This window comes from Triturus cristatus, chromosome 5_2 (assembly GCF_964204655.1).
Source record: "Triturus cristatus chromosome 5_2, aTriCri1.1, whole genome shotgun sequence".
Taxonomy (NCBI): Eukaryota; Metazoa; Chordata; class Amphibia; order Caudata; family Salamandridae; genus Triturus; species Triturus cristatus.
The window spans coordinates 778,123,756-778,147,289 of record NC_140588.1 but is presented as its reverse complement, the minus strand read 5'-3'; the positions used below and the strand labels follow the sequence as shown (position 1 = coordinate 778,147,289).

General features: G+C 43.5%; 1 protein-coding gene across 1 annotated transcript in view; it reads left to right on the top strand.

The window, feature by feature from the left end:
- The window catches only part of RAP2C (RAP2C, member of RAS oncogene family), an 81,484-nt gene extending 58,273 nt beyond the window's left edge, over positions 1-23,211 (top strand). The window contains exons 2-3 of the mRNA XM_085607892.1: positions 11,074-11,393; positions 20,813-23,211. Coding sequence (XP_085464018.1) covers positions 11,074-11,352 — 279 coding nt within the window. The 3' untranslated portion in view covers positions 11,353-11,393; positions 20,813-23,211. The remainder of the gene's footprint in view (positions 1-11,073; positions 11,394-20,812) is intronic.
- Positions 23,212-23,534: the final 323 nt, after the last annotated feature.

The following is a 23,534-nucleotide window of genomic DNA, read 5'->3' as shown; positions in this document are numbered from 1 at the left end:
GTCGATTTTGGTCTGGTGGGACGCGGTCGTCGACTTGGCACCTCTGTCCTTGCCCATGATGGCACTCTGGATGTGTGCGCCGGTGCCTAGGCGCGGTATGGCGAATTGTCGGCCAGCTGCGCCCTGCCGCCAAGCGACCGGCCGGCGCGGGGCCAGGGTCCGGAGGGTCCAGAAGAAAGGAGGAACAGAGGCACTGCCATTCCCCAGCAGGGGGGAGGCCAGGAGTCCGCCGGAAACACCACTGCCCCGCCCCGCTCTGGTCCAGGCCGGGCCGCCCTCTCACCGCACCAGAGCCGCTCCGGCGCGGCCCACTCCTGCAGACGTCGTCAGCGCAGGCACAGTCCCTGGTCCGTCACACCGCCGCCCCCCACAGCGGGCCTGCAGGTTCACCCTATGCAGCGGGGCCACCCCGCAATCGCCCCCAGGCCCGAGCGACAGCAGGACCCCTCCGGGGGGGGGGGGAGAGGGGGAGACAGGGCACCCCCTGCTCACCAGCGGCAGGGGCCAACCGGCGGCAGCGGGGGGATGGAGTCCAATGGCCGCAAAATGGGGATGAGCTCCCACGCCGGCCGCCTATGCCTGTGTCCGCAGGGCTCCGCACTCCTTGCGGTGAGACCACACTCCAAGCCCTCCAGGAGGCCGCCGCCCGGCCGCCGCCGGTGCAAGTCCCCAGCAACCGCGTGGAGAGGAAACAGGAGCTAGTCCCAGCGCGGCCCGATGTGGCTGCCCGCACAGGTCCACACCGCTCGCCTCAGGCAGTCACCGCCGCGGAGCCCCCGCAGGTCCAGGGGCACCCCACGACGCCCGTGACAGCGCCCTGTAGGTCTGTAGACGACTGGGATCACCTCCCCGGGTCCCGCGATGGGCGGCCGGCCACCGCCAGCCACACGGCCTGTGCCCCTCACTGGCGCCTCGGGACTCGCGTCGCGCCCAGCGCCGGCCGTGGAACCAGCCTGCCGCGTCCCTCACGGCCTCGCATCAAAGGGCAGCAGAACTCTGCCTCGGGAGCAGGAAAACGGCTGAAAGTTGCACCGAGTGTGGTGCATCGGTCGCGCTGCAGGTAGAGACCTCTGGATCGCTGCTAGGACAGCGGGGCACGGATGAAAGCCGGATGCGAGGGGTCAAGCATCAGGCGCCTCACATCAGTGCGGCCATCTTGATTAGCGCCACCTAGCGCTCCCCTGATGCCATTCTTTTTCTGCACCATTCCCGGATGTCTTTAACAAAAAATTAAATAGCTCTAATGGCAAAGCACTTTTTTAAGAGAGAGAGAGCGAGGCCAATAGCTATTTTTTGCCTAGTCCTTTAAAAAATTAAAATAAAAAAAAAAAGCATCAATGGAGGTGCGATTCGGTCTTGGACACCAGGGATTGGGTCTTGGACACCAGAGATTGGGTCTTGGACACCAGGGATTGGGTCGGTGTAGGAGAGATAAAAGCAGCACATGAGGATGAGCTGAACACGGGGGCAGATGGAGAAGCACATGATGATGGATAGAGAAACACTGAGTGCAGAGTAGGGGGAGCTTGGTGGGGTGAGAAGCACATGAGATAGAAAGCAACACGGGAGGAGAAACATTTGATGGAGAGAGATGGAATTCACATCAAATAAAAAGCAACCAAATGATTTACAAAAAAAGCCCACAAATTGTAAGCAACTAAAGGGCTCCAACTGACTAAGTTTTTGGTGGCCCACTAAACATTGCTCTGTCTGGTAGGCGAGACCTAAAAACGTATTGTACACTGTATAAGAGACTGTTGTAGTTTAATAAAATGTCTTCACCTATTGGACACATTTCTATTTCTTAAAGGTTGTTGGATCCCATTGTTTTTTCTTTAGCGATCTTTCCTTTCTCTCACTTCACAGTGAAGGAGACCCCCTGTTTCCCTTTCAGCCCCAGTAAACTCAAGGTCAGAATTTACTATTCAAGAGTAGTAATCTTTTAGACCCCCCAGGATATAGCGGCATGGATTAGCAAATTTAGCGGCACAAATATGGAAATTTAGCGGCACAAATATGGAAATTTAGCAGCAATTTTGCGGCGTTTTATTTGGCAGTTTTTCCTACAACAAACACAGATCTTTGTTTTTTGAGTTATTTAACAACATGAAGCTATGTTTATTTGGTTTATTTACAATGTAGACACTTTGTTTGTCTTCAGGACTACATGTAGGACATAAACCTGTTACTGAATAAATGCCCACGGAACCTGTATGCTTGTCGTGTTAATCTTGCAGTTCTTCTGAGCAGTCCAAATGCAGCCAAAAACAAAAATTTTTAAATAAAATGGCAGCCGGGGCCCGCCGCGTGCCTTCTGTGCAGCGGGCCCCGGCAGAAATGCCACCCGAGGGCCCGCCGCACACTGGGCACGCGGCGGGCCCCGAACAATTCAGCCCCCAGCAGCACAGCAGCAGCTTACCTGGGCCTCCCGAGACGACGATCCACCAGCCAGGTCCAATGATGATGCTCCAGACCAGTGCTCCAGCAGCCGCTCCAGACCAGGTGAGTCAGCCAGCCAGCAGCAGGAAAGTGAAAGAACAGCACAGCAGGCAGGTGAAGGGTGTAGATAAACATCACCTCGCCTGCCTGCTGTGAGGGCCCCCCTTCTATTGGCCCTGTGGCAAGAGCCACTGGGCCAATAGAAGGGCGGGTCTGGATGCCAGGATTTCGCGGGCACTTTTGTAAAAATCACGGCATTTTTACAAAAGTGCCGATTTCGCGATTTTTTTTTTTTTTGCAAATCGCAAAAGCCTGGAGGGTCTGAACAATGAACAGGAGCTGTTTTGGTAATGTGCATTTCTTATTCTTCCTCCCTGAACACTATGATGCTGTTAGACCTGACATTTTTGGCAAGTGTATCCCCGAACTTTTTGCTTTTTGGCCTCCTGTTTTTGACCCACTTTTTGTTGGCTTTAGGACTCTGGGCACATTACCACTGCTAATCCGTGCTAAAGTGCATGTGGTCTTCCTGTAAATTGTGTTCTGATTGGTTTTCCATGATTTGGTATATTTGGTTTTCCATGATTGGTATATTTGATTTTCCATGAGTGGTATATTTGATTTACCAGTAAGTCCCTACTACAGTATACTGTGTATGCACAGGGCCTGCAAATCAAATGCTACTAGTGGGCATTCAGCACTGGTGTGCCACCCACACAAGTAGCCTTTCAAAGGTTTCTCAGACCTGCCACTGCAGTATCTGCTCGTAGTTTTAACTGACATGTTGGCCTGGGAAGTGCACCCACTTGCCAGGCCCTAACCATCCCTCTTACTACATGTAGGGCACCCCAAAGTTAGTCCCGAAGTAATTCTGTGGGCAGGGTGCAGTGTATGTGAAAGGTAGGATGTGTGCTGATGTGTTTTACATGTCCTGATGGTGTAATACAGCTTGTGTCGTTTTTCACTATTGAAAGGTTGTCTTTCCCTTAGGCGATCATTGGAGCTGCCTTGTAACACTTTACAAGTGTAACTTTCAATTGGGAAAAGATAGGGAAATGGAGTTTAGGCTCACTGAGCTCAGGATTTAATAACACATCTTTCAGCAAAGGTATTTTTTAACCCCTTCTATGCTCATGACGGAATGGTTCCGTCATGAGCACTAGTTCTAGTGTGCTCATGTCGGAACTATTCCGTCATGAGCACATGCTCAGGAAATCTCTCTGCTGCAGACAGGTATTTCCCATTTTTTAGTTTTTTTTGCCTGGGGAGATGGGGAGGAGCTTCCCCAACCTCCCCAGGCATATTTTGGAATTTCAATGCAATGACGATTGCGCGATCATCGTCATTGCAACGAAATTCAGTTTTGGTGCTATCTCAGCCCCCGAGCACCCAAAAAAATGGGAAGAGTATCGTTGGAAAGGGGAGAATCTCCCCTTTCCAATGGTACCCTTCCCTAGTGGATCCCTGCTTGGGGATCACCCCAGGAGGGCGATCCCAAGCAGGGATCCACCCACTAGTGACAGGGAGGGGGGAGCGACCCCTAGGGCAAGGGCCTTTGCTCCCCCCATATTTGTTTGACCGCAACAGACTTTCTGCCCCCCGGGGGGGAGGGGGAAAGCCCACTAGAAACCAGGGATTCTTTTTTTATATTGACGTTGGGGTGGGGGCTGCCCAAAAAAAGGCCATGGCAATGCCCCCACCCCGAAGAAGAAAAAAAAATGCAAGTCTTTCTGCCCCCTCGCCCAGGGGCAGATGGGGGCAATAGCCCCTGATCTGCCTCCGGTGGCAGAAAGCCCACTAGGCACCAGGGATTTGTTTCTTTTTTTTTCAATTATGTAGGGGTGGGGGCTGCCCAGAATGGGCATGATAATGCCCCCACCCCATAAACAATTACCACAGCCTTTCTGCCCCTCCCCGGAGGCATGTTGGGGCAATAGCCCCTTATCTGCCACCCCGTGGGGGTGAAAGCCCTCTAGGCCTCAGGATTTTTTTTTTTTAATTCAGGATTGAGGTCAGCCCAGAATGGGCATGCCAATGCCCACACCTCCCCAAAATAATGCCAGTCTTTCTGCCCCCCCCCCTCCCCAAGGGGAGGATGGGGGCAGTGGCCCCTAATCTGCCCCCGGGTGGCAGAATGCCCACTAGGCTCCAGCGATTAAGCTGGCTTTTTTTATGCGTGGGGATGCCCAGAAAGGGCATTCCAATTACTCCACCTCCCAAAAACATAGCCACAGTCTTTCTGCCCCCTTGGGGGTATATCGGGGCAACCCCCGTGATTTCCCCCCAGCACACCAGCAGCCATCTAGGGAAACCTACCAAGCCCACACATTTCTGAAAACTAGAGACCCGGGGGGAGGGGAGGGGGGGGTCCAGGAAAGTATGGCTTGCGTGGATCCACCAACGTGTCTCTACCCAGAATCCCCTGCAAACCTCATATTTAACTAAAAAAACACATTTTCCACATTTTTGGGTGGAATCAGTGTGGGTACAAATGTCCTACCCTACAGCGTTCCCTTCAGTCTCCCGAGTAAATTGATACCGCACGTGTGTGGGCGGGGCAAGGGCCTGTGACTGGGAACAGCCCAAAACTTAAGGAAATGTTTTTAGCCAATTCTGCATTGGACCACTAACAAGTGAGGTAGCCTTCTACTCGGGACAATAAGGAGAACGCTGTGGGGTAGGACATTTGTGCCGCCATGGTGATTCCACACAAAAATATGTGGAAAATGTTTTGGTTTTTTTTCAGCTAAATTTGAGGTTTGCAGGGGATTCTGGGTAGGGAAATATTGGGGAATCCACGCAAGCCATACTTCATTGGACTACCCAGGGTGTCTAGTTTTCAGAAATGTGTGGGTTTGGTAGGTTTCCCTAGATGGTGGCGAGCCCGGGGCCAAAACACCCCCCACCAAGTAGTTTTGTTATAGGTAATTTTGAAGTCTCCACAGTACGATTTGGGCCATTGCCTGTTGCAGCCACTATGCCTACCCACACAAGTGAGGTACCATTTTTATCTTAAGACCTGGGGGAACGCTGGGTGGTAGGAAATTTGTGTCAGCACACAGAAATGTGAGGAAAAAATAGATTTTTTCATCAAAATTTGAGGTTTGCAGGGGATTCTGGGTAGGGAAATGTTGAGGGACCCCACGCAAGCCATACCTTGCTGGACACCCCCCAGGTGTATAATTTGCAGAAATGTGTGGGTTTGGTAGGTTTCCCTAGGTGGCAGCCGAGCCCGGGGCCAAAAACTCATGGGACCCCCCCTTGCAAAACCAGGTCGTCTTGTGATAGGTAATTTTGATGTGGCCTCAATAGGTTTTGGGCCCTTGCCTGTCGCGGGTACTTGACCCACCCACGCGAGTGAGGTACCATTTCTATCGGGAAACCTGGGGGAATGCTCTGTAGAAGTAAATTTGTGGATCCACACAGTTTCCAGAACTTTCCCACACAGAAATTTGAGAAAGTGATTTTTTTTTTTCCAGCTAAATTTGAGGTTTGCAGGAGATTCTCGGTAGGGTAATGTTGGGGGACCCACGCAAGCCATACCTTGCTGGACTCCCCCGGGGTGTCTAGATTTCAGAAATGTGTGGGTTTGGTAGGTTTCCCTAGATGGCTGTCGAACCCGGGGCCAAAAACCCATGGGACCCCACCTTGCAAAACCAGGATGTTTTGTGATAGGTAATTTTGAAGTGTCCTCAATAGGTTTTGGGCCCTTGCCTGTCGCGGGTACTTGACCCACCCACGCAAGTGAGGTACCATTTTTCTCGGAAGACTTTGGGGAATGCGGGCTGGGTGGAGTTTTGTGGATCCACACAGATTCCAGAACTTTCCACCACAGAAATGTGAGGAAAATGTGTTTTGTTTGTTATTACAAATTTTGAGGTTTGCAAGGGATTCTGGGTCACAGAACCTAGTGAGAGCTAGACAAGTCACCCTATCCTGGTTTCCCCAGGGTGTCTACTTTTCAAAAATGTATAGGTTTGCTAGGTTTCCCTTGGTGCCGGCAGAGCTAGGGTTCAAAATCTACAGCTAGGCACTTTACAAAAAAAGGGTCAGTTTTCACTGTAAAAATAAAGTGTGTCCACGTTGCGTTTTGTTGCGTTTCCTGTCGCGGGCACTAGGCCTACCCACACAAGTGAGGTACCATTTTTATCGGGAGAATTGTAGAGCAACTGTTTTTACCTATTGACTTTCGATGCATTTCTGCCTTCCAAATAAGACAATGTATAAAAAAGAAGTCCTTTTGAAAAATGACCTATAATTCTCATTCTAGTATGGGTACCCACAATTTCGGAAGTATGCAAATATCTACTGTTCCTAAACTCTATATTTTGTTTCAATTTCAGAAATACATAGGTGTCTTTCATACCGATTTTTCCATGTATATATTTTCCCAAATTAATTGCTATATACCTGGTACATAATAAAAAACCATTGCAAGACGCTGCTCAGTTATTGGCTCTGGGTTCGTCGTGTTCTTGGTGAACCTGCAAGTCCTATATATCCCCACAACCGGAAAGGTCCAGCAGATGTAACGGTATATTGCTTTCAAACAGCTATCATAATTAGAAGTTACCGGTGAAAACGTTGACACAAATGGCTGTTTTTTCAACTAATTTTCAATTTTTCCTATATTCAACTGTTAGTTTCTATGAAGAAACCTTGAAGGATCTACACAAATGACCCTTTGCTGAATTCAGAATTTTGTCTACTTTTCTAAAATGTATAGCTTTCCAGGATCCGTTATTGCTTTCATACCCATTTCTTTTATTTTTTTATTTTTTATATAAACATCACTTCATCATTTCATAGTATCATTTTGTCATTTCATTCAGTCTGAAATGGGAAATGCATTGTTTGTCACAGACAAATTAAAAACCAAACAAAATTGTAAACATAAAAATAAACAAATAATGTCACAATAGTGCAAAACGAACAGTACACGAGTCGATTGTTTCTAGAACGTTAAACATAAAGCACTTCCATTGTGTAAAGTTCATAATGTCTTTTGAGAGATGCTAGCCATTGGGAATAAACTCGAGAGCAGGAATAAACTCGAGAGCAGTTGCGGTTAAATCCACGTTACATGCCCCTCAAAACTGTCCGACTTCATTAACTTGTAGTTCCTCAATGGCAGGGAAAAGAGCCAATCGCCTATCTAGCTACTAACATTGGGCTTACCCCCTTCATATGACTTTTAGAAAGTGGGCTTTGCCTTATTTAACCGTCCTGTGAGCCTCTGCCTGTTTGTGTATTCACCATCTGGTTTTGCAGTGACATGAGCTGGGGATGTGTATTCACTCTAGACAGTCACAGGGGCGGTTAGGGGTGTGTCCTGCCTTTCCTGTGTGACGCCTAGCCAGGCTGAATAGACCTTTCTGCATTTAGAGTGGTGAAGGGAGTTTTCATTAGCACCTGACTAAACGGAGTCTGTTCTGCACAATACTTTCTCCACCTCCTGTAGAGAAGCTGGCCTAGAGAGGACAGAACTGGTTTCTACTGAGCAAGAGGACCTTGCTGCCTAGAACTTCAAAGGGAAAAGTTGTATAAATATTAGTGTACTGACCCCAGAACATTGGAACTCTTTTGGAATAAGTACCCTGCCAAGAAGTAGAGCTGGAAGAGCTGGCAGGAGGGTTAGTGCCCCTCTGCTGTTTGTTGCTTTGTTTTGTTGGCCTGCAGTTGCTGCTTCTGTCTTGGGCAGTGAAAGGACTGGACTTTCTTGAATCCTGCTGTGACAGTTTTTCCAAGGGTTTGAAGTAGAGCTTGCCTCCTGTTGTAGGCTCAGGCATGCCAAAGACTTCACCACCCTCTGGGTACCTGCATCTGGAACTCCGTGTTACTGCTGCCACAGAGGAAAAAGCAACCTGACTCCATCAACAATGCCGCTGACTGCTCTGGGACCTGTTGGCACCACAGAAAGCACCTCACTGCAACCCTGGTCTCGCCGGCACCGAGCCTTTGCTTGCACAGTGACCTGAGGGAACCACACTTCGCACCTCCTCGCTTCACATTGCTGCCCTAGCCTCCCCGAGGACGCTTCACACCAACATTGATGCAGCTGCCTGCACCGTAGCCTGGGGGACAACACTCGTAAGTTACTCGATACACCGCCCTGTCCCACACGGCAGCCTAGGCCCGCCAGCGCCAAGGACTCCAAACAGTCTACTGACAACAGCGCTTCAGCAACGACGACACCACTGCTTGCACTGTGACATGCCAATACCGCACCTCCCAACTTTGCACTACAGCCCTGGTCTCGCCAATGCCACTGGGCACCCTCAACGAGCTGCCGCATGCACCGCTCCACTTCGCACCGCAGCCTCGACACCGGTGCTCCTGACTTCAGCCTCACAGTTTGATCTGCAACATGTGTGACTTTAACGGTGCAACCACTCCTGCTCTGACCTCCGTGACCGATGCCACCTATTCGGACCTCATCGCAAGGTCCACGATGCCCTACATTTCTAAGGTACTGTTTGCGGGTCTTCCTGACACCGTAGGTGGCCCACGACGCCACAGTCGGCCTCAACTTTTGGATTTCTTTGTTCACGACACTCTGATATCCCCAGATGGAGTTATTGATTTCACAGAACTGTATTTTAAGGTTGTTATTGCAATTTTCGTATTGAGATTACTGTATTTTGGATTTTTATCGTCTTGATCTTGTACACCGATAAATATTGGCAATTTTTCTAAAACTGGTGTCTTTTTGTAGTGTTTTCACTGTATTACTGTGTGTTCTGTGCAAATGCTCTACACATTGCCTCCGATATAAGCCTGAGTGCTCGTGCCAAGCTACCAATGCGGTGAGGAGGGGTTATTTTTTAACCCTGACTAGATAGAAGGGCTCCTACTTTGACGGGCTACAAACCTGCCAACCAGAGACCCCCATTACTAACAGATGCCTACTTTAGCTGCGTGAAAAACAATCCTTAAAACATGGCAAGATAAAGTGAGCTGACATTTTTATGTCCGCACACGCTACATTAATGATCTTGTGGTTCATCCTTGCACTCACTACCTGTGAGTGAGCAGTCCTGACCCACCTCGAGGAGCTGACTTCTCGTGAATCGAGATGAAATGGGCAAGATTCAGGCACTCGGCATCTTTTAACTACCAGAAGAAAAAAGTAAGGAAAAACAAAATGGAAACGAGAATCTGACAGGCAAAACATAGAGAAAGGCTTGAAGAAAAATTTAAAATAAAAGGGAAAATGCTGGGAACACAGTTAAGTTCAGTGAGAAAAAAATAATAAGCTGATGTACTAGATGGATGGGTGAATCGATGAATGGATGAAAGAATGCATCACTGAATTAGTGGACGGATGGAAAGGTATGGATAGATGGAAAGGAGCTCGGCGAATGGATATGGTGGGTAGGTTAGTGGATAGGCTGGTAGGTGTGGTCGATAGAGGGATGGATGGTTGGATGGCTGGATAGACAGACGATCCACAGAAAAACAAAGCAAAAAATATTATCCACACTTTCTTTCGTCTCGACTTGTAAACTACAGGAGCTGAGTCAAGTGCTGAGCTGAAAGGAGAGCTGGAGACTTCAGGTGAAGAAGAGAGATGAGTAATAAAGAAAGGAAATACACACATTTACATCACCTTGCTTTTGCATAATACAGAGTATGGTACAGTTTTCAAAAACGGTCTAAATATTTGGAAAATTCATATTTCCTTCAACGCTAAAATGATTGAAGCATGTCAAAGTCAAACCTGTCCTAAAAAAGCAAACGACACTTAGGACTTTGCATACCCGCATAAGAGGAGCCAGGCCGCATATCTTTTTGGTTTCTAAACATAGTGTTTGCATGTCCTTTTTAAAGTAATTTTCATTCTCTGTCATTTGTCAGAATGGTTTTACTGCAGTTCTAGAGAGGTTTGTTACCGGGAAATGGACAACTCTAGACCTACTAAATACTCATATCGCTACATTTCGTAGACTGAACACACAGTGGCACTTGGAGGCACTTTGGCTTTTGAAGAGCAGACCTCACGTATCAGTAAATAATGTAGGGCAAATGGGCAAGAAGAGGATAGTGGCAGTTGTTTTCCGAAGTGCTTTTGCTTCTACCCATGGAGGCATTGCAGGCATGACTAAACAACTGCAGTGTTTAGACCTCCTTTGTCTAGCACAGCATACGTTAATGAGTTATGCGTGATATATGCGTTATTGCGACGTCTGAAACAACTGCTAAAGATACTTATATTATACAGCCATTGTTACATGCAGGTAATGGTTGTTTTTATGTCAGTCGTGCAAACCTTTATTTTTGTAATGTAGTGTATGTTCATGCAGTAGTGAACTTCCTTTATGTGCACATTTACCTAGAAGATTTAGTCGTCCATTCTTCACATGTTCCAAACCTACCATGGTTGATGGTCTCCAATAACATCTACGCTGTATGCAAATGAACATTGTGGCGCTTAGGTTTTTTGTTTTTAATCACTCAAAACTCTTTCCATTAAGTTAATACTTGTTATGCAAGAGAAACGTATTTAAATCCATAGCTGTGTGTATGTCAATTGAATACTTATTCAAGTTAATATTTTCTGTTGACTTGCTTTGAATTGTGGAAATCATATTTGCGTAGCTACATTTGTTACAATTTACATTTTTTTCCCGCCAGGACATCAAGCCAATGAGGGACCAAATTGTGCGGGTGAAACGATATGAAAGAGTTCCCTTAATCTTAGTGGGCAATAAAGTGGATCTGGAATCTGAGCGTGAAGTTTTAGCTGCAGAAGGTCGATCTCTGGCTCAAGAGTGGGGATGTCCATTCATTGAAACATCAGCCAAGAGTAAAACCATGGTGGATGAACTTTTTGCTGAAATAGTAAGGCAAATGAACTATGCATCCCTGCCTGAAAAGCAAGATCAGTGTTGTACAACTTGCATCATTCAATGAGAAGGTTCAGGAAGTACCTCAATCATGGCCATACAGAGCAGGTTGGTTTATCATTACTGCTAAATAAATATTATTGTATAGTTAATAGATGGAAGGGGGTGCAGTGCGTATCTCTGACCCATGTAAATTTCTTTGTTGGCATTGATTGTTTTTTTTCCACAGCATGGAGATTTGTCCTGTGTTTCTAATAAGGCATGAAGTGGAAAGTCTAACTTTTTTGACCATTTGTTCATAGGACTGTAACCATTAGGGCCTTGATGCGTCGGGTGTCTAATATCAGGTGTAGGAAGATCCCTGAAAATATTTACAAATCTGTAAAATGTTTTTAATATTTTCGAAAGTTTACCAAGGGGTTTTAATTGGTATTTTTGTGGTCCCATATCAACCATTAACTATGACCTTTTTCTATGGAATTTTCATCTACATTTCTTGGTCATCTTAGGTTTTACTTTTTAGTGTTGTTCTTATCAAAGTTTTGACCACGCTTTTTTTTTGCTTTGGTTTTTTCTCTGTGTTTCATGTCCGCTTTAGCTGTCTAATACTTAAAGTCACAACTAGACATACTGCATAGAAAACAAAACCAACAAAATACAGCCAGAAATATAGAAAGGAACCTAGATTAAGGGGCTTTGGGTGTGATCTCACTTCAGCCAATGGCTTGTTATCTGCAATTTTCGAATTGTTAGATAAGATTCTTTGTTTAGTTTGGTATCATGCCACAGTATTTCATATATGTGTACTTATTTGGTAAAGTTGCTAGTTGAAGTAGTGATGAGGTAAAGTAGTTATTTACATTTTTGCTTTTGTGTGCACCTTGATTTAATCTTTTTAAGCAGTTTGTCAAGCAGTGGCTGCTCAAAAGCATTGACTGCATGGATATACAGTACATTCATTTTTCCAGCTGTGACTTTTGTTAGCTATGTGAAAACATCAGCTGCATGGAGGTGCAATACACTTTGTGACTTATCTCACCAGCAGTGCGAACCTTGTACTGGTCTCCTGTAGCCTAATGGTCTCTTGCCAGTATTGCAGACTCAAAATACTTCAGCTCCTCCTGACCCCGGAGCCTCTGCAGCTTGACGTGATACAACCGTCTGACAACATCTTTGCATGTAGAGCACCCAGGATTGAGCAACTGAACATGCCTGTGGGGGAAGAGAGAAAAGAGAAGACGGACGGACACACATGGACGAACACACACACACACACACACACACACACACACGCACACGGACACGGACACACACACAGGCACACGGACACACACACGGGCACACGGACACACACACGGGCACATGGACACACACACAGGCACATGGATACACACACGGGCACACGGACACACACACACGGACACGCGCACACACACGGACACACACACACACACGGACACACACACACGGACACACACACACACACACACACACACACACACGGACACACACACGGACACACACACACACGGACACACACACACACGGACACGCACACACACGGACACATGAATTACGTACTACTTATTTTTGCGATGGCTGCACAAGCAGATGTTTGCACTGGGGTCACAGTTTAACAGAGCACTTGTAAACCGGTTATAATGCTCTGTTCTTGTAAATTTGTTTAATACTGAAGATGGTGGAGAAATTTGTTCCCTTATAACAAAGAGCCAAAAGCCTGCAATAAACCTGTCTGCCTTTCTACCCCAACTAGGAGTCGGTTTCTCATAGAGCTCATGTTTAATGACAGCTATTTCAAATCGAATGGTTGTATGCTTCTGTAAACCTCCTTTATGTATGAAATATTTATTAGGTGCACAAATACCTCAAAAAGAGGCATTTTGGCTCTACCAGATAATTAAACCGCAGTAGCGAGCCTACAGCGCCAAACAAATGTTATACCAAAGTTGAGGGCAAGTAATTTTTTAACTGTTTCCTGAAAACTATAAGATTGTATTGTGCACAGAGAGACGCAGGAACCAGGTTCCACTGTCTCGCCAAGCTCAGTCGAAGCTTCGTAAAAAGTGAGCGACTTTCGACGTGTGTTGAAAGTTGGGTTATGCGCAGGAAGGTAACATTAGAATAACGAGGACATTATTGCTTCCTTGTGTGCGGAGTGTAGACTGCTTCTGGCGAATTCCCGGCTATTGACGGAACGTGACTGTGCACGTTGCAAGATCCCCCTGCATCTTATCCAATTCCCAGGATAATGCTCTACATTACTTGAAGGAAGGTTCCCCATCTACATCTTGACTAGTTCATCTCCATTGAAATTGACAGCAGTGTCCATGGTCTTGTCCTCCCTTCATCGCCTATGAGATGGGTTTTACCACTTTTTATGTTGTGGCAACCACACGCCTCAAAATTGCTATAGATGATATCTTCTTTGGAAACTAGACGATTATTATTTCTTCATATTTCAATATACCAGCATCTGTTTTTTGATGTGAGCCCCTTATGCCTGACCTAATACTTTGAACTTACCCAGACTGTATGGCAGCTGTCACTGATTTCTGAGTACAAACAGTGCCCTGATGGAGGTTGCACCAACTTCCTCCATCGGCCCTTAACAACAGAAACACTTGTTGGTGCATCTCGGTTTACTTTCATTTTCGCTTCACATACTTGGGCATAAGAATAAACTAAATGATATTTATTTGTGCTTGATGTTTTGACTTTCTTTTTGTACAGTGTGACTGGGTGTGATTGTCTTTTTAAAAAAATATATTCTGTCTTTTTGTTCCTGGTTTTGCTTCTGTACATGTATGTTTTACCTTCTGGAGCTCACAAAAATCTATGTACATATTTTTGGATATAGAATAAATATTCTAAAAATCAATGCTTTTACTGGGAAAATAAATTATGAAATGAATTAGTCTGTTTTATTACTTTTAATATTGTAAACGTACTGTTCATGCATTAACTTTTTCAGAGAAGATTATCTTCTACTTTCTTTCTAGATGGCTTTAACAGATTTCTTTTAGCAATAAGTACCTGTGAAGTTGTCCAGTGTTTTGAGTTGAAAAAGCTTCTGTTCAATCTGAGGACTAAGCAAGCGGCCACATTTTGAACCATCGGAATGAAGCACCTGTAAAAATTAGTTCCAGCAAACAATTGGAGTAAGTCAGCCTAGATGTAAAGGCTAGTATTGGGATTTCTTGGAAGATATGGAAGAATTTTTCTGAATATATTCCGAAGGTAGAAGCAAGTAGAAGGTAGAGCCTTTCTGTTCTTCAAAAGAGAACATGATGCCAAAAAGATCCTGAGATTTCTTGCATGTTGAACACCCAACAGAATTGGGCCCAAAATATCTGGCCACTGAGTTGTGGTCCACATAAAGGGGTTACTAAGAATGCAGACCTATGTTTTATCAGCATTTATTACAAAGGAGTCCGGTTTCATCCAAAGAGCCACCTCCATAAGGCAGACCAATATATTTTGGGCTGAGCCACCATTATCTCATTCTAACATGTAGATGACTTTGGTGTCGTCAGCATATGAATACAATTGCAACCTCAAGGAATCGATCAATCCTGCAAGCGGTTTGACATATAGATTGAATAGGGTAGGACTTGGAGCAGACCCATGCGATACCTGCGGACAGATAGACCCAGCGTGGGACTGAAAATTGGCCACGGAAACTGCTTGGCTGCAATTTGTCGAAAAGGAGACAAACCAGTTGTACACCAAGACCTGCCATTCGATCTAGTACAATTGCATGGCAAATAGTATCCAAAGTGACCACAGAGTGGTATCCAGGCTGCCATTCTCCCTCATCGATAAATAAATGGATGTCATGAGAAGCTTTTGCCAAGACCATTTCAGTGCTTTGATTTTTTTTTTTTGTGAATCCCAGATTGTGCGAAAAGATTATGTTCTGTTAGTTTGACAAATGCTGATGGCGGGTAAATAGGGAGATAGACCAATAATTTGACGGTATGGTGGTTCCAGTATTAGGTTTTCTTTCAGTAAAAGGTTGGTTAAAGCTGCGTTCCAAGCTACCGGAATGTTTCCGTATTGAAGCAATGAATTTCATAAAGTGGTCAGTGTGCGAGTAATGGTGTTAAACCTGCCTATCAACTGAAGAAAGTTATTAAGAGGAGAAGCAGAAGTAAATGAAGCCAGTTTCTTCTGCTTTTGAACAGTGGTATTAGGCTCAAAAGCTGACCTGGAGAGCGTGTCTATGTTTAAGTGAGAAGTGGTGTGGAGGGACATATCAAAACTTTCACTTGGATGGACAAAAGTGTGTGTGGGATAGAGTTCTTGAAAAAAGGCTCAGTAGGAGAGGCTTCAGCTGGTGAGGAGGCCATGCTTCACTAATAGGGTTCTTAAAGTTGAAAATCTGGTCCAGGTAGTATGCAGCCCTTGCTGTTTTTATAGTGGTGCATCTTTTTTATTTTGTTAATAGGCTATGTGATCTGATGCATTGTAGTCCTTTTTCCATGGTCTTTCAAAAAATGTTACACATCAATTTGGCTACTGTAAGTGCCTCTGTATACCAAGGAAGCAAAATCAGTATGATGCTTAGGTGTAACAGATTTTAGAGGGATGAGTAGGTTAAGAGACTAGGTCATCCTATTATTAACCATGACAGCTTCAGGGTCTGCACTGGATAGTCTAACTCTAAAAGGAATTGTTAGACAGTGGACCAAGATTCTAAGTTTTGTTTTGCCCAGGGGTTACTATGTACTGCTGACTTGGTTTTGGCAGAAGAAAAGCTACATTATGACAGATATGAAACAAGGTACATTTTTAATCCAATCAAGGAATACAATTTTTAAAACCAGTACGTTTATTTAAAAGCCTCAGTATCTTTAAAACAAAAATAGCTAGTTTACTAATCCACACAGCTTTAAAGAGATGCAGTCTTTCCAAAAACCCTTTTGATTACCAACTGTGGCCATTGATTTATCAAGAGTGATAATGAAAAATGAAAACTAGTATATAGAAAGAAATAACCTAGACCAACAACTCAATAATAAAACAAAGTAAGTATCAAAAATAAAATGTAATAGAATATTGCAATCTACAGTCTGTAAGCATGTCCTGTTTGATGCATATGTGACTGCATATGCACATGGTGTGCATACTCCTGCCGTCTAGTGTGGGGCCCAGATGTCTGCAAGCTGTTTTTCTTCAAAGAAGTCTTTTGAGTCATGAGGTATTGTGACTCCTCCTCTTGTTGGTAATGCGCATAAGCATAGACTCCATTGTTGGTTTGTTTTCTTTCCGCTTTCAAGTTCGGACGTGTGCTGCGGATCTACACCATCTCCGTGTTCTTCTTGGCCTTCACGGTTTCTTCTCCCTCCATCGGTATTAGTTTCACTCGTGTTTCTCCTGATCGATGTCTGCGTCCCTTATCCCAAGTGCCTCTTCAGTTGTTCTCGGCCCCACGCAGAGTCTCCCCTTTCGGGCCACTTGTCTCATCTCCTCAGTCGTCCCAATAATTCCTTGAAGATGGAACAGACTCCCTTACGATACTTTCCTTGCTGCCACAATAGTGCCCCTGGACTGATCTCCTTCAGGTCTGTAACCTCTGCCTCTTGCCCGAGAATCACGAGGATGCTGCCGCTACTCTTGCTTTGAGAACTCTCCTGCGATCGCATTGCCCATTGCTTTTAAATGTCGTATAGAAGCGGAGATGACACCCCAGACCTCATCAGCACCCAGGAGCTCAAGGGGAACAACAGTCTCAGCCGTTGACCGCTGACAAGGGTTTTTTTCACCCGACCCAAGCTCAAGCTCTGACCTGGAGAGCAAAGATATTCTGCTGGCATAAGTGGTGTGAGTATAGCTCCCTTTCCACAACTTCCTTGACACCGCTCGCTTGTTGAGCAGCCCTCCTCAAAGGGATGTTCAGCTGCTCTGGACCCACAGACCTCCGCTTCTGGCCCGCCAGTGCCTTCGAGCCATTGTTGGCACAGAGTCTCCCCGTCGGATGCAATGGGTGGCCTCAGCTCAGCGCTCAAGAAACCATCAATGTCGTCGACACCTGTTCTAACCTTGGTGCTGATCCCGCTGTCATAGCAGAAAACTTCAGCATCGAACCGAAATCGTCGCAGGCCCTGAAAACTCAAGCATCGATTCCTAAGCCCTCTGTGCCAATGACCGTCTTACAGATCCTGCAGAAGTTCTAGGACTAGATTGACTCTCGCCAGTGGCATCTTGTGATACATCCCCATATGGGATGGATCCTCATCTACCTTGAGTTTTGAGAAAGCCCTTGACATCCCTATTCCTGCAAGACACAGTAAGAAGTCAGACAAGGCCATTAGCCCCATGCTGGACATTGAGGAGAAGGAGGGGGTGGTCGTGGCTCAAAGACCACGGTGCTCTCCATCCCTGCCTGACTCTCCTGAATCAACTTGCTTATTTTGGTGCCATTCCGTGAGCTGACAAGTTGTGGGAGCGTTCTCATTATATCAGAGCTCTGGTGATTGCGACTCATGATTATGACAGGGCACGCCTACAAACGTACATGTTTTAAGGATATTTGTCAACTACTCTAATTATTTCCCACACTGGAAAAGTTTGAGAGGAGCAGGGTGCAGGGAAAGAGTTTCAAATGATGCGCAGAGTTTCGCATGAGCAAATGTACGTGTGTATATTTTCTCATACAAAATAGAGTTTTAAAAATGTCTTAGGAGTACAGTTTTCAAACCTATATGGGCCAATTACTGGGAATTGGGACCCGGATTTATTTTCGTGTTGCCTTGATTCTCAGTCTTTCATCTTTCTTTAAATATCAGCATGGTTTTTACCGAGTGACGCAACAGAGAAATGTTACTGAAAGTTATACAATAGATTAACAAATATTTTGTATACATTTTGTTTGGAAAGCGCATGGATCATTCTGAGAGCATTATAGGTAGCCTTTGTTTTACATTTTGGAATCGGACATGTTTTTATACTGGAACCACTGTCAGTAATGCAAACTGAGCTCACAGCTCACTACATGTCCCTAAAGTGCTCACCTCATTCAAAGTATTTGGAGTAATGAGCCATGTATAAATGTTTGTACAACTTGGTTACACATATTGCATCGAATGTCATGAGCATCGGGCAATAGGAATTTCACACCTTTGCTTAAATTGGGCTTCATTGTCAGTTTAGTGACGTTGAACCTCTGCTCAGACAAAGCACAAACCACCTTGTGGGAGTTCTTAGATTCCTAGATTGTGCCTCTACCATCCATGGCAAAATTCTGGTATTTCTAATAAGAATTCCTGGAATGTCATGCACTCTAAGGATCAGTAGAGTCTTTGGGGCCCAGGATGCAGGTGACCATTTCTTCTAGCAACTCCAGATCATCTGTACATCATCAGATTGGAGCTGGAAGCAGTAGGGGTAAGCCTCTGAGCTTTTTACTGGAACCCGACAGGCAAGCTAATCCTAATTTCTTCATCCCGCACAACTGCTGTGATGGCATTGAGCCTCAACAAAGAACATCCAAATACGAGCCACAAGTTACCTTGGGGAAGTGAAGGAAATTGTACTGCATAGATACCCAAGTTTGCTGCCTGTGCTAATGACTATCTTGAATGAAGAGTAACAAGACGTGCTCTAGGGAAAATGTACACACATTGCACTTCACCACTTGTTATGATGCATGTATTCAGTGCAAGATCACGAGAGGAATACCATTTATAAATTGGCAGTTGGCCAGGTGCATTGTGTAAGAAATAGGGTTATAATTAGCAAAGGATGTGAGACCTTCACAAGTAATAAGTCCACAAGTACCCCATTGTTGCACATGACTCACAGGGTAGTGAAGCAATGCAGTCTAGGCCTACTCGAGGGTGGTGGTGTGGGCTAGTAACCCCAGCTCGCTGGTACACAACTCAATAAATTATTGTCCAGTAAGAGCTCTTTTCTTTTAAAAAGGAACAGTGCTTGAATTACACACACACACACACACACACACACACACACACTACCAAATACTGTGCATCAAATTACGAATAAAGTCTTGTAGATCGAAGCACTTTTGGTGACACCATAATGTCACTCTACACCCCTCCTCACCCTCCTACCTCTAACCATAATTACCCCACCCCCAAATCTATATATCACAATTTAGGAGGTGTCCTAAATAAGCCAGGCCTACTGGCTTTGCCAGGGTGTCACCACATTAAAAAAAAGTAACCACATGCTATATTTAACATTGTACCACCATTCTAGTCAAAAACAAGGTACTACTCTACATCAGGGATTCAGTCTCTTGTGAGAGGTGTGGGCCCTTCTTTGGATGGGCTACTGTGGTCCTTGGAGCTCTCCCTCCCCTAAAGCACTCTTTCACAAATCCTTAGCGAAGGGCAGGCAAGCTAAAGAATCTCAAAATAATTCTTCTTACAGTATGGCTTTACTTTAGGCAGAATATCTAGAAAGTGCATTGCATATTGGGCTATGAAAGGATTTGGGAAGTTTTCCCACAATGTGTATGAATTGGGGACTGAAGCCAGAATTTGTACTGCAGTTTCTTAACACAGTACCTGGAAATTAGTCCACTTTTCTTTCCATAACATGGATAGCACCTACTATGAACAAGCGCACAAGATAATTTGAGTGATGTGTGATCCATTGCACAAAAGTTGAATTGAGCACTTCAGCTTTACACTGGTGTGTTCTGCTATTAGACATCTGCTCAAGTATCACTGTGACTACTTTGCAAAGCTTTGTCAAGGTGTACCGCGTCAATGAATTGATGGGTTAGGAGGCCAGGTTTAATCTGGTAGTGCTGTTAAATGGTCTAGCCTAGTTTGAAGTTTTTCAGCTCTTTTTTGACCCACCTCCAGTTTACTTGTAACTGTTTTGGGATTCTTTCATAGATGTTGAACCAGCACCAGGAATGTACTTGTTAAATAAAGTATTGTTGGCAAATCTTTCTAATGAATAGTAATAATTTGGGTAGCTTCATCATAGTTCTCACACCTCCCTTCAGTTGAAATAGTGGCACAGATGCGCTTGCAAAATTGACTTTGTGGTCTTCTCGTTCATGGTGCTCTGGGAATTTCTGGTTACTGTTCAAGATTTTATTTTTTTACAGACTGCAGGTTGATTTTGAATCGTAAAGTGGTGAATCTGGTGAAGTAAGATTCTCATCGGCTTTGTACAGAAGGGAAATGACTTATTGTTTATAATTGTCAAACTCATCTGCACTTCATTTTTGGCCTAGATCAACTTAGAATTTGGCAGATTTGAAGGGGTGAGAAAAACACGTGATTTTAACCATCCAAACAATGATTTGAGGCGGATTCAGTTTTACTTGATATTAAGAGAATTTGTATTGTAATAATTTGATTATTTGGCCTCAAACATAAAATGTGTAATGTATTTTCTATCATTGTGACCTAACTACTTCAGTACTTTTGAAAGGAGTAAACGAGTCATGTGTTTTGATTCTCTTCTTTAGTTGTTCAGTTTATTTTTTACTTTTTCTGATTTTGTTTTTTTTTTCTCCCTCACAGATGAAACTCAGAGGAATTTTGCACAGATGCTGCTTTGTAGATCTTTACAGCCTAGGTTGCAGATGAGCCTTGGTGAACCTGTCTCTACTACAGCACATTGCCATACATCTAATTTAAGTGCAGGATTGGTTAATATCCACAGACCTAAGTGGGGCAGCTTTGCACGTTTACCATAAATTACAAATATGTTCTCTTATAAGTCAACCCTTTCTAGCATTATATGTTCAATGCGGCTAATATGCAAGAGTTCATTTTTAATATTTTAATTGATTTTCTCTAATCAATGTTTGAACTTGTATTTATTAAATACTTAAACTCAGTATTACCTACTCAATGCCTTTTTTAAAAAAGTTTTCAAAAGAAGAATTTAGCCTTAAACACATGGTTACTTCTGTTCATTACCTCACATCAGTGCATATGTTGTAGTTGCAGATTCTTTTTAACCCAGTTGATCCATACTTGGACTTCAATAAATTGAGATGGAAAAGATCCCCACCCCCAAACTATCAAACTTTGTGATGCAGTATCCTATTGTTATGACTTGAAGTATGTTTTGCAACCATTTGGAACGGACATAAATTAAACTAAATGAAAAGATGTTCATTCCAGTAGTTAAAATCCCTAACGGATTCTAATTTACTTAAAAGGTTAACATGCAACGTATTGTTTAATGAAGTTGCTTATTTAATGCTGTTCATGTACTTAATTTCTTTTACAACATTTCTTATTGTGGATAACTTTATAGTTGGATAATCTCCTTGAAATGGGATAATGCATCACCGGTTCATATTTTTTAAACTTTTTTTTTTTTTTGTATGTTAACTGATCAAAACACTATTTCTCACTAGTTTCAGTGCTTCTACTCACCTCTGCACATGGAGATACAAATCAAATAGATTCATCTTTTTATAGTCTGATTTTCTTTGACTATTTCCAATTATTTTAATGTGTTTGTCACAAATTTCAGTGTTTTAGTTATTGCTCAGTGAAGCAGTTAGGAGTGTAGGCAAAGTTGGTGAACGGTGTGAGGATTTAGAACAAACACTAGGCTTCAGTGACATCAACTTCAGGTGTGCTTTAAAGAGCCATTGCTTTTCATGTTTACCTGATCATTCTATTTTGTTGAAATACTTGAAACTTTTAACTGTAACACAGGTATTACATTTGAATACAAACATAAAGACTAGTTTAAAACCTTATTGTTCACTTCGTTTACCGTAATTGTGGCCTACATGAAACTTTTTTTTCAAGAATAACATTAAAAGAAATGACTTTTTTCATGTGTATGCAGAACTTAAAGTACAACTCACACAGTGCACAAAGGTTCTACCGTTTAGGACCCATTTCTTTCTTTTTGAGCATAATTTTATGAAATAGAAAAATAAACACTTTAATTTGTATTAGCTGTAAGGCTTTTCGTGTGATTGGCTAAGCCTAAGTACTAGTGTTAAACTTTCATCTTTTTCAAACACCTAGATACGTTCTTTAAAAACTAATACATTAAAGTACTTTGCAGTCCATTTGTAAGGGCAAAACTGTTGTCTGCCTACCTTCCAAGTTAAAACAGGGTAGAAAGTGATACTGCTTATAGTCACTATCAAATTATAATCATAATCAGTTATTTTTTTTTACCCATCTTTAATCACCCATGTCAGCTCATTATATCAAAGAATACATCATTTTGGGAAAAGGGTAATTGAAACTAATTTATTTCTTAGTACTGCAGACTATGAATGGGCAGAAATTAACACTAAGGGTTGCACTTTAATGCCAGACAAACCAAACACTGTATTGGGAGTTAGTGTATGTTATTAATCACTTTTAGAAGATGCACCATTCTTAATTAGTAGGATTGATGGATTATTTAAAATCATTATTTTGCAAAGCTAGAGACTTTATAAGGTCTCTTTCTGAAGGGGTAGTTTCTAAAGGTAGTATTAATTGTTACTGACAATAACAGAGTATTTCACCTAAGAAACCAGCTCAGAGTAACTTAAAGCAAGTATTTTGTACATGAGCTGGTCGATGGTTTCTTCAGCACATTTTGAAAACTAGAGGGACCAAATGTAATTTAGGCAAAGTCTTCCTTATTAGATTGCATGTGAAGTTGCATATTAGAATTGAGAGTGGCTTTGAAATTATATATGGAACATGAATTGGGAGGAGTTCAAATCACTGCAATAGGACTTTGACAGCAACCTATTTTACCATCTTTATCATGTACTGTAACCCATATCAGTGCTTGTTGGAATCTGGAATCCAGTGCAAAACGGATTAATAACCTGTAAGACTTTGTAAATCAGGTTTTCGGTAGATTTAATTCTTTCCATTTTGTAAAACCACCTCCAGACCACTTGTTTGTAACGTTTTTTAATAAAATAAACATCTCTATTATTGAAGTGGTGCCTTGTTGATTTTGTCAGGGTTTTGTTTGAGAGTAACAAATGAACCACAAAAACCTGAAAGTATGATTTAAAGAGGCAATGTCATTTGATAATGTAAGCGTTACAGCAATGTCATTTGATAATGTCAGTGTTACAGCAATGTATGGGAGGTTTCATTTAGGGTATCAGAAGTTAATTCAGCTGATATGCTAAAAATATAGAACCCACAGAGGGTAACATATCCGGTTCTGTTTACTACAAAATGAAGAATTAAAGAGGTTAGTTACGTAGGTATTTCTGAATCATTAAGCATTTTAAGTCCTAAAAAGACACATATA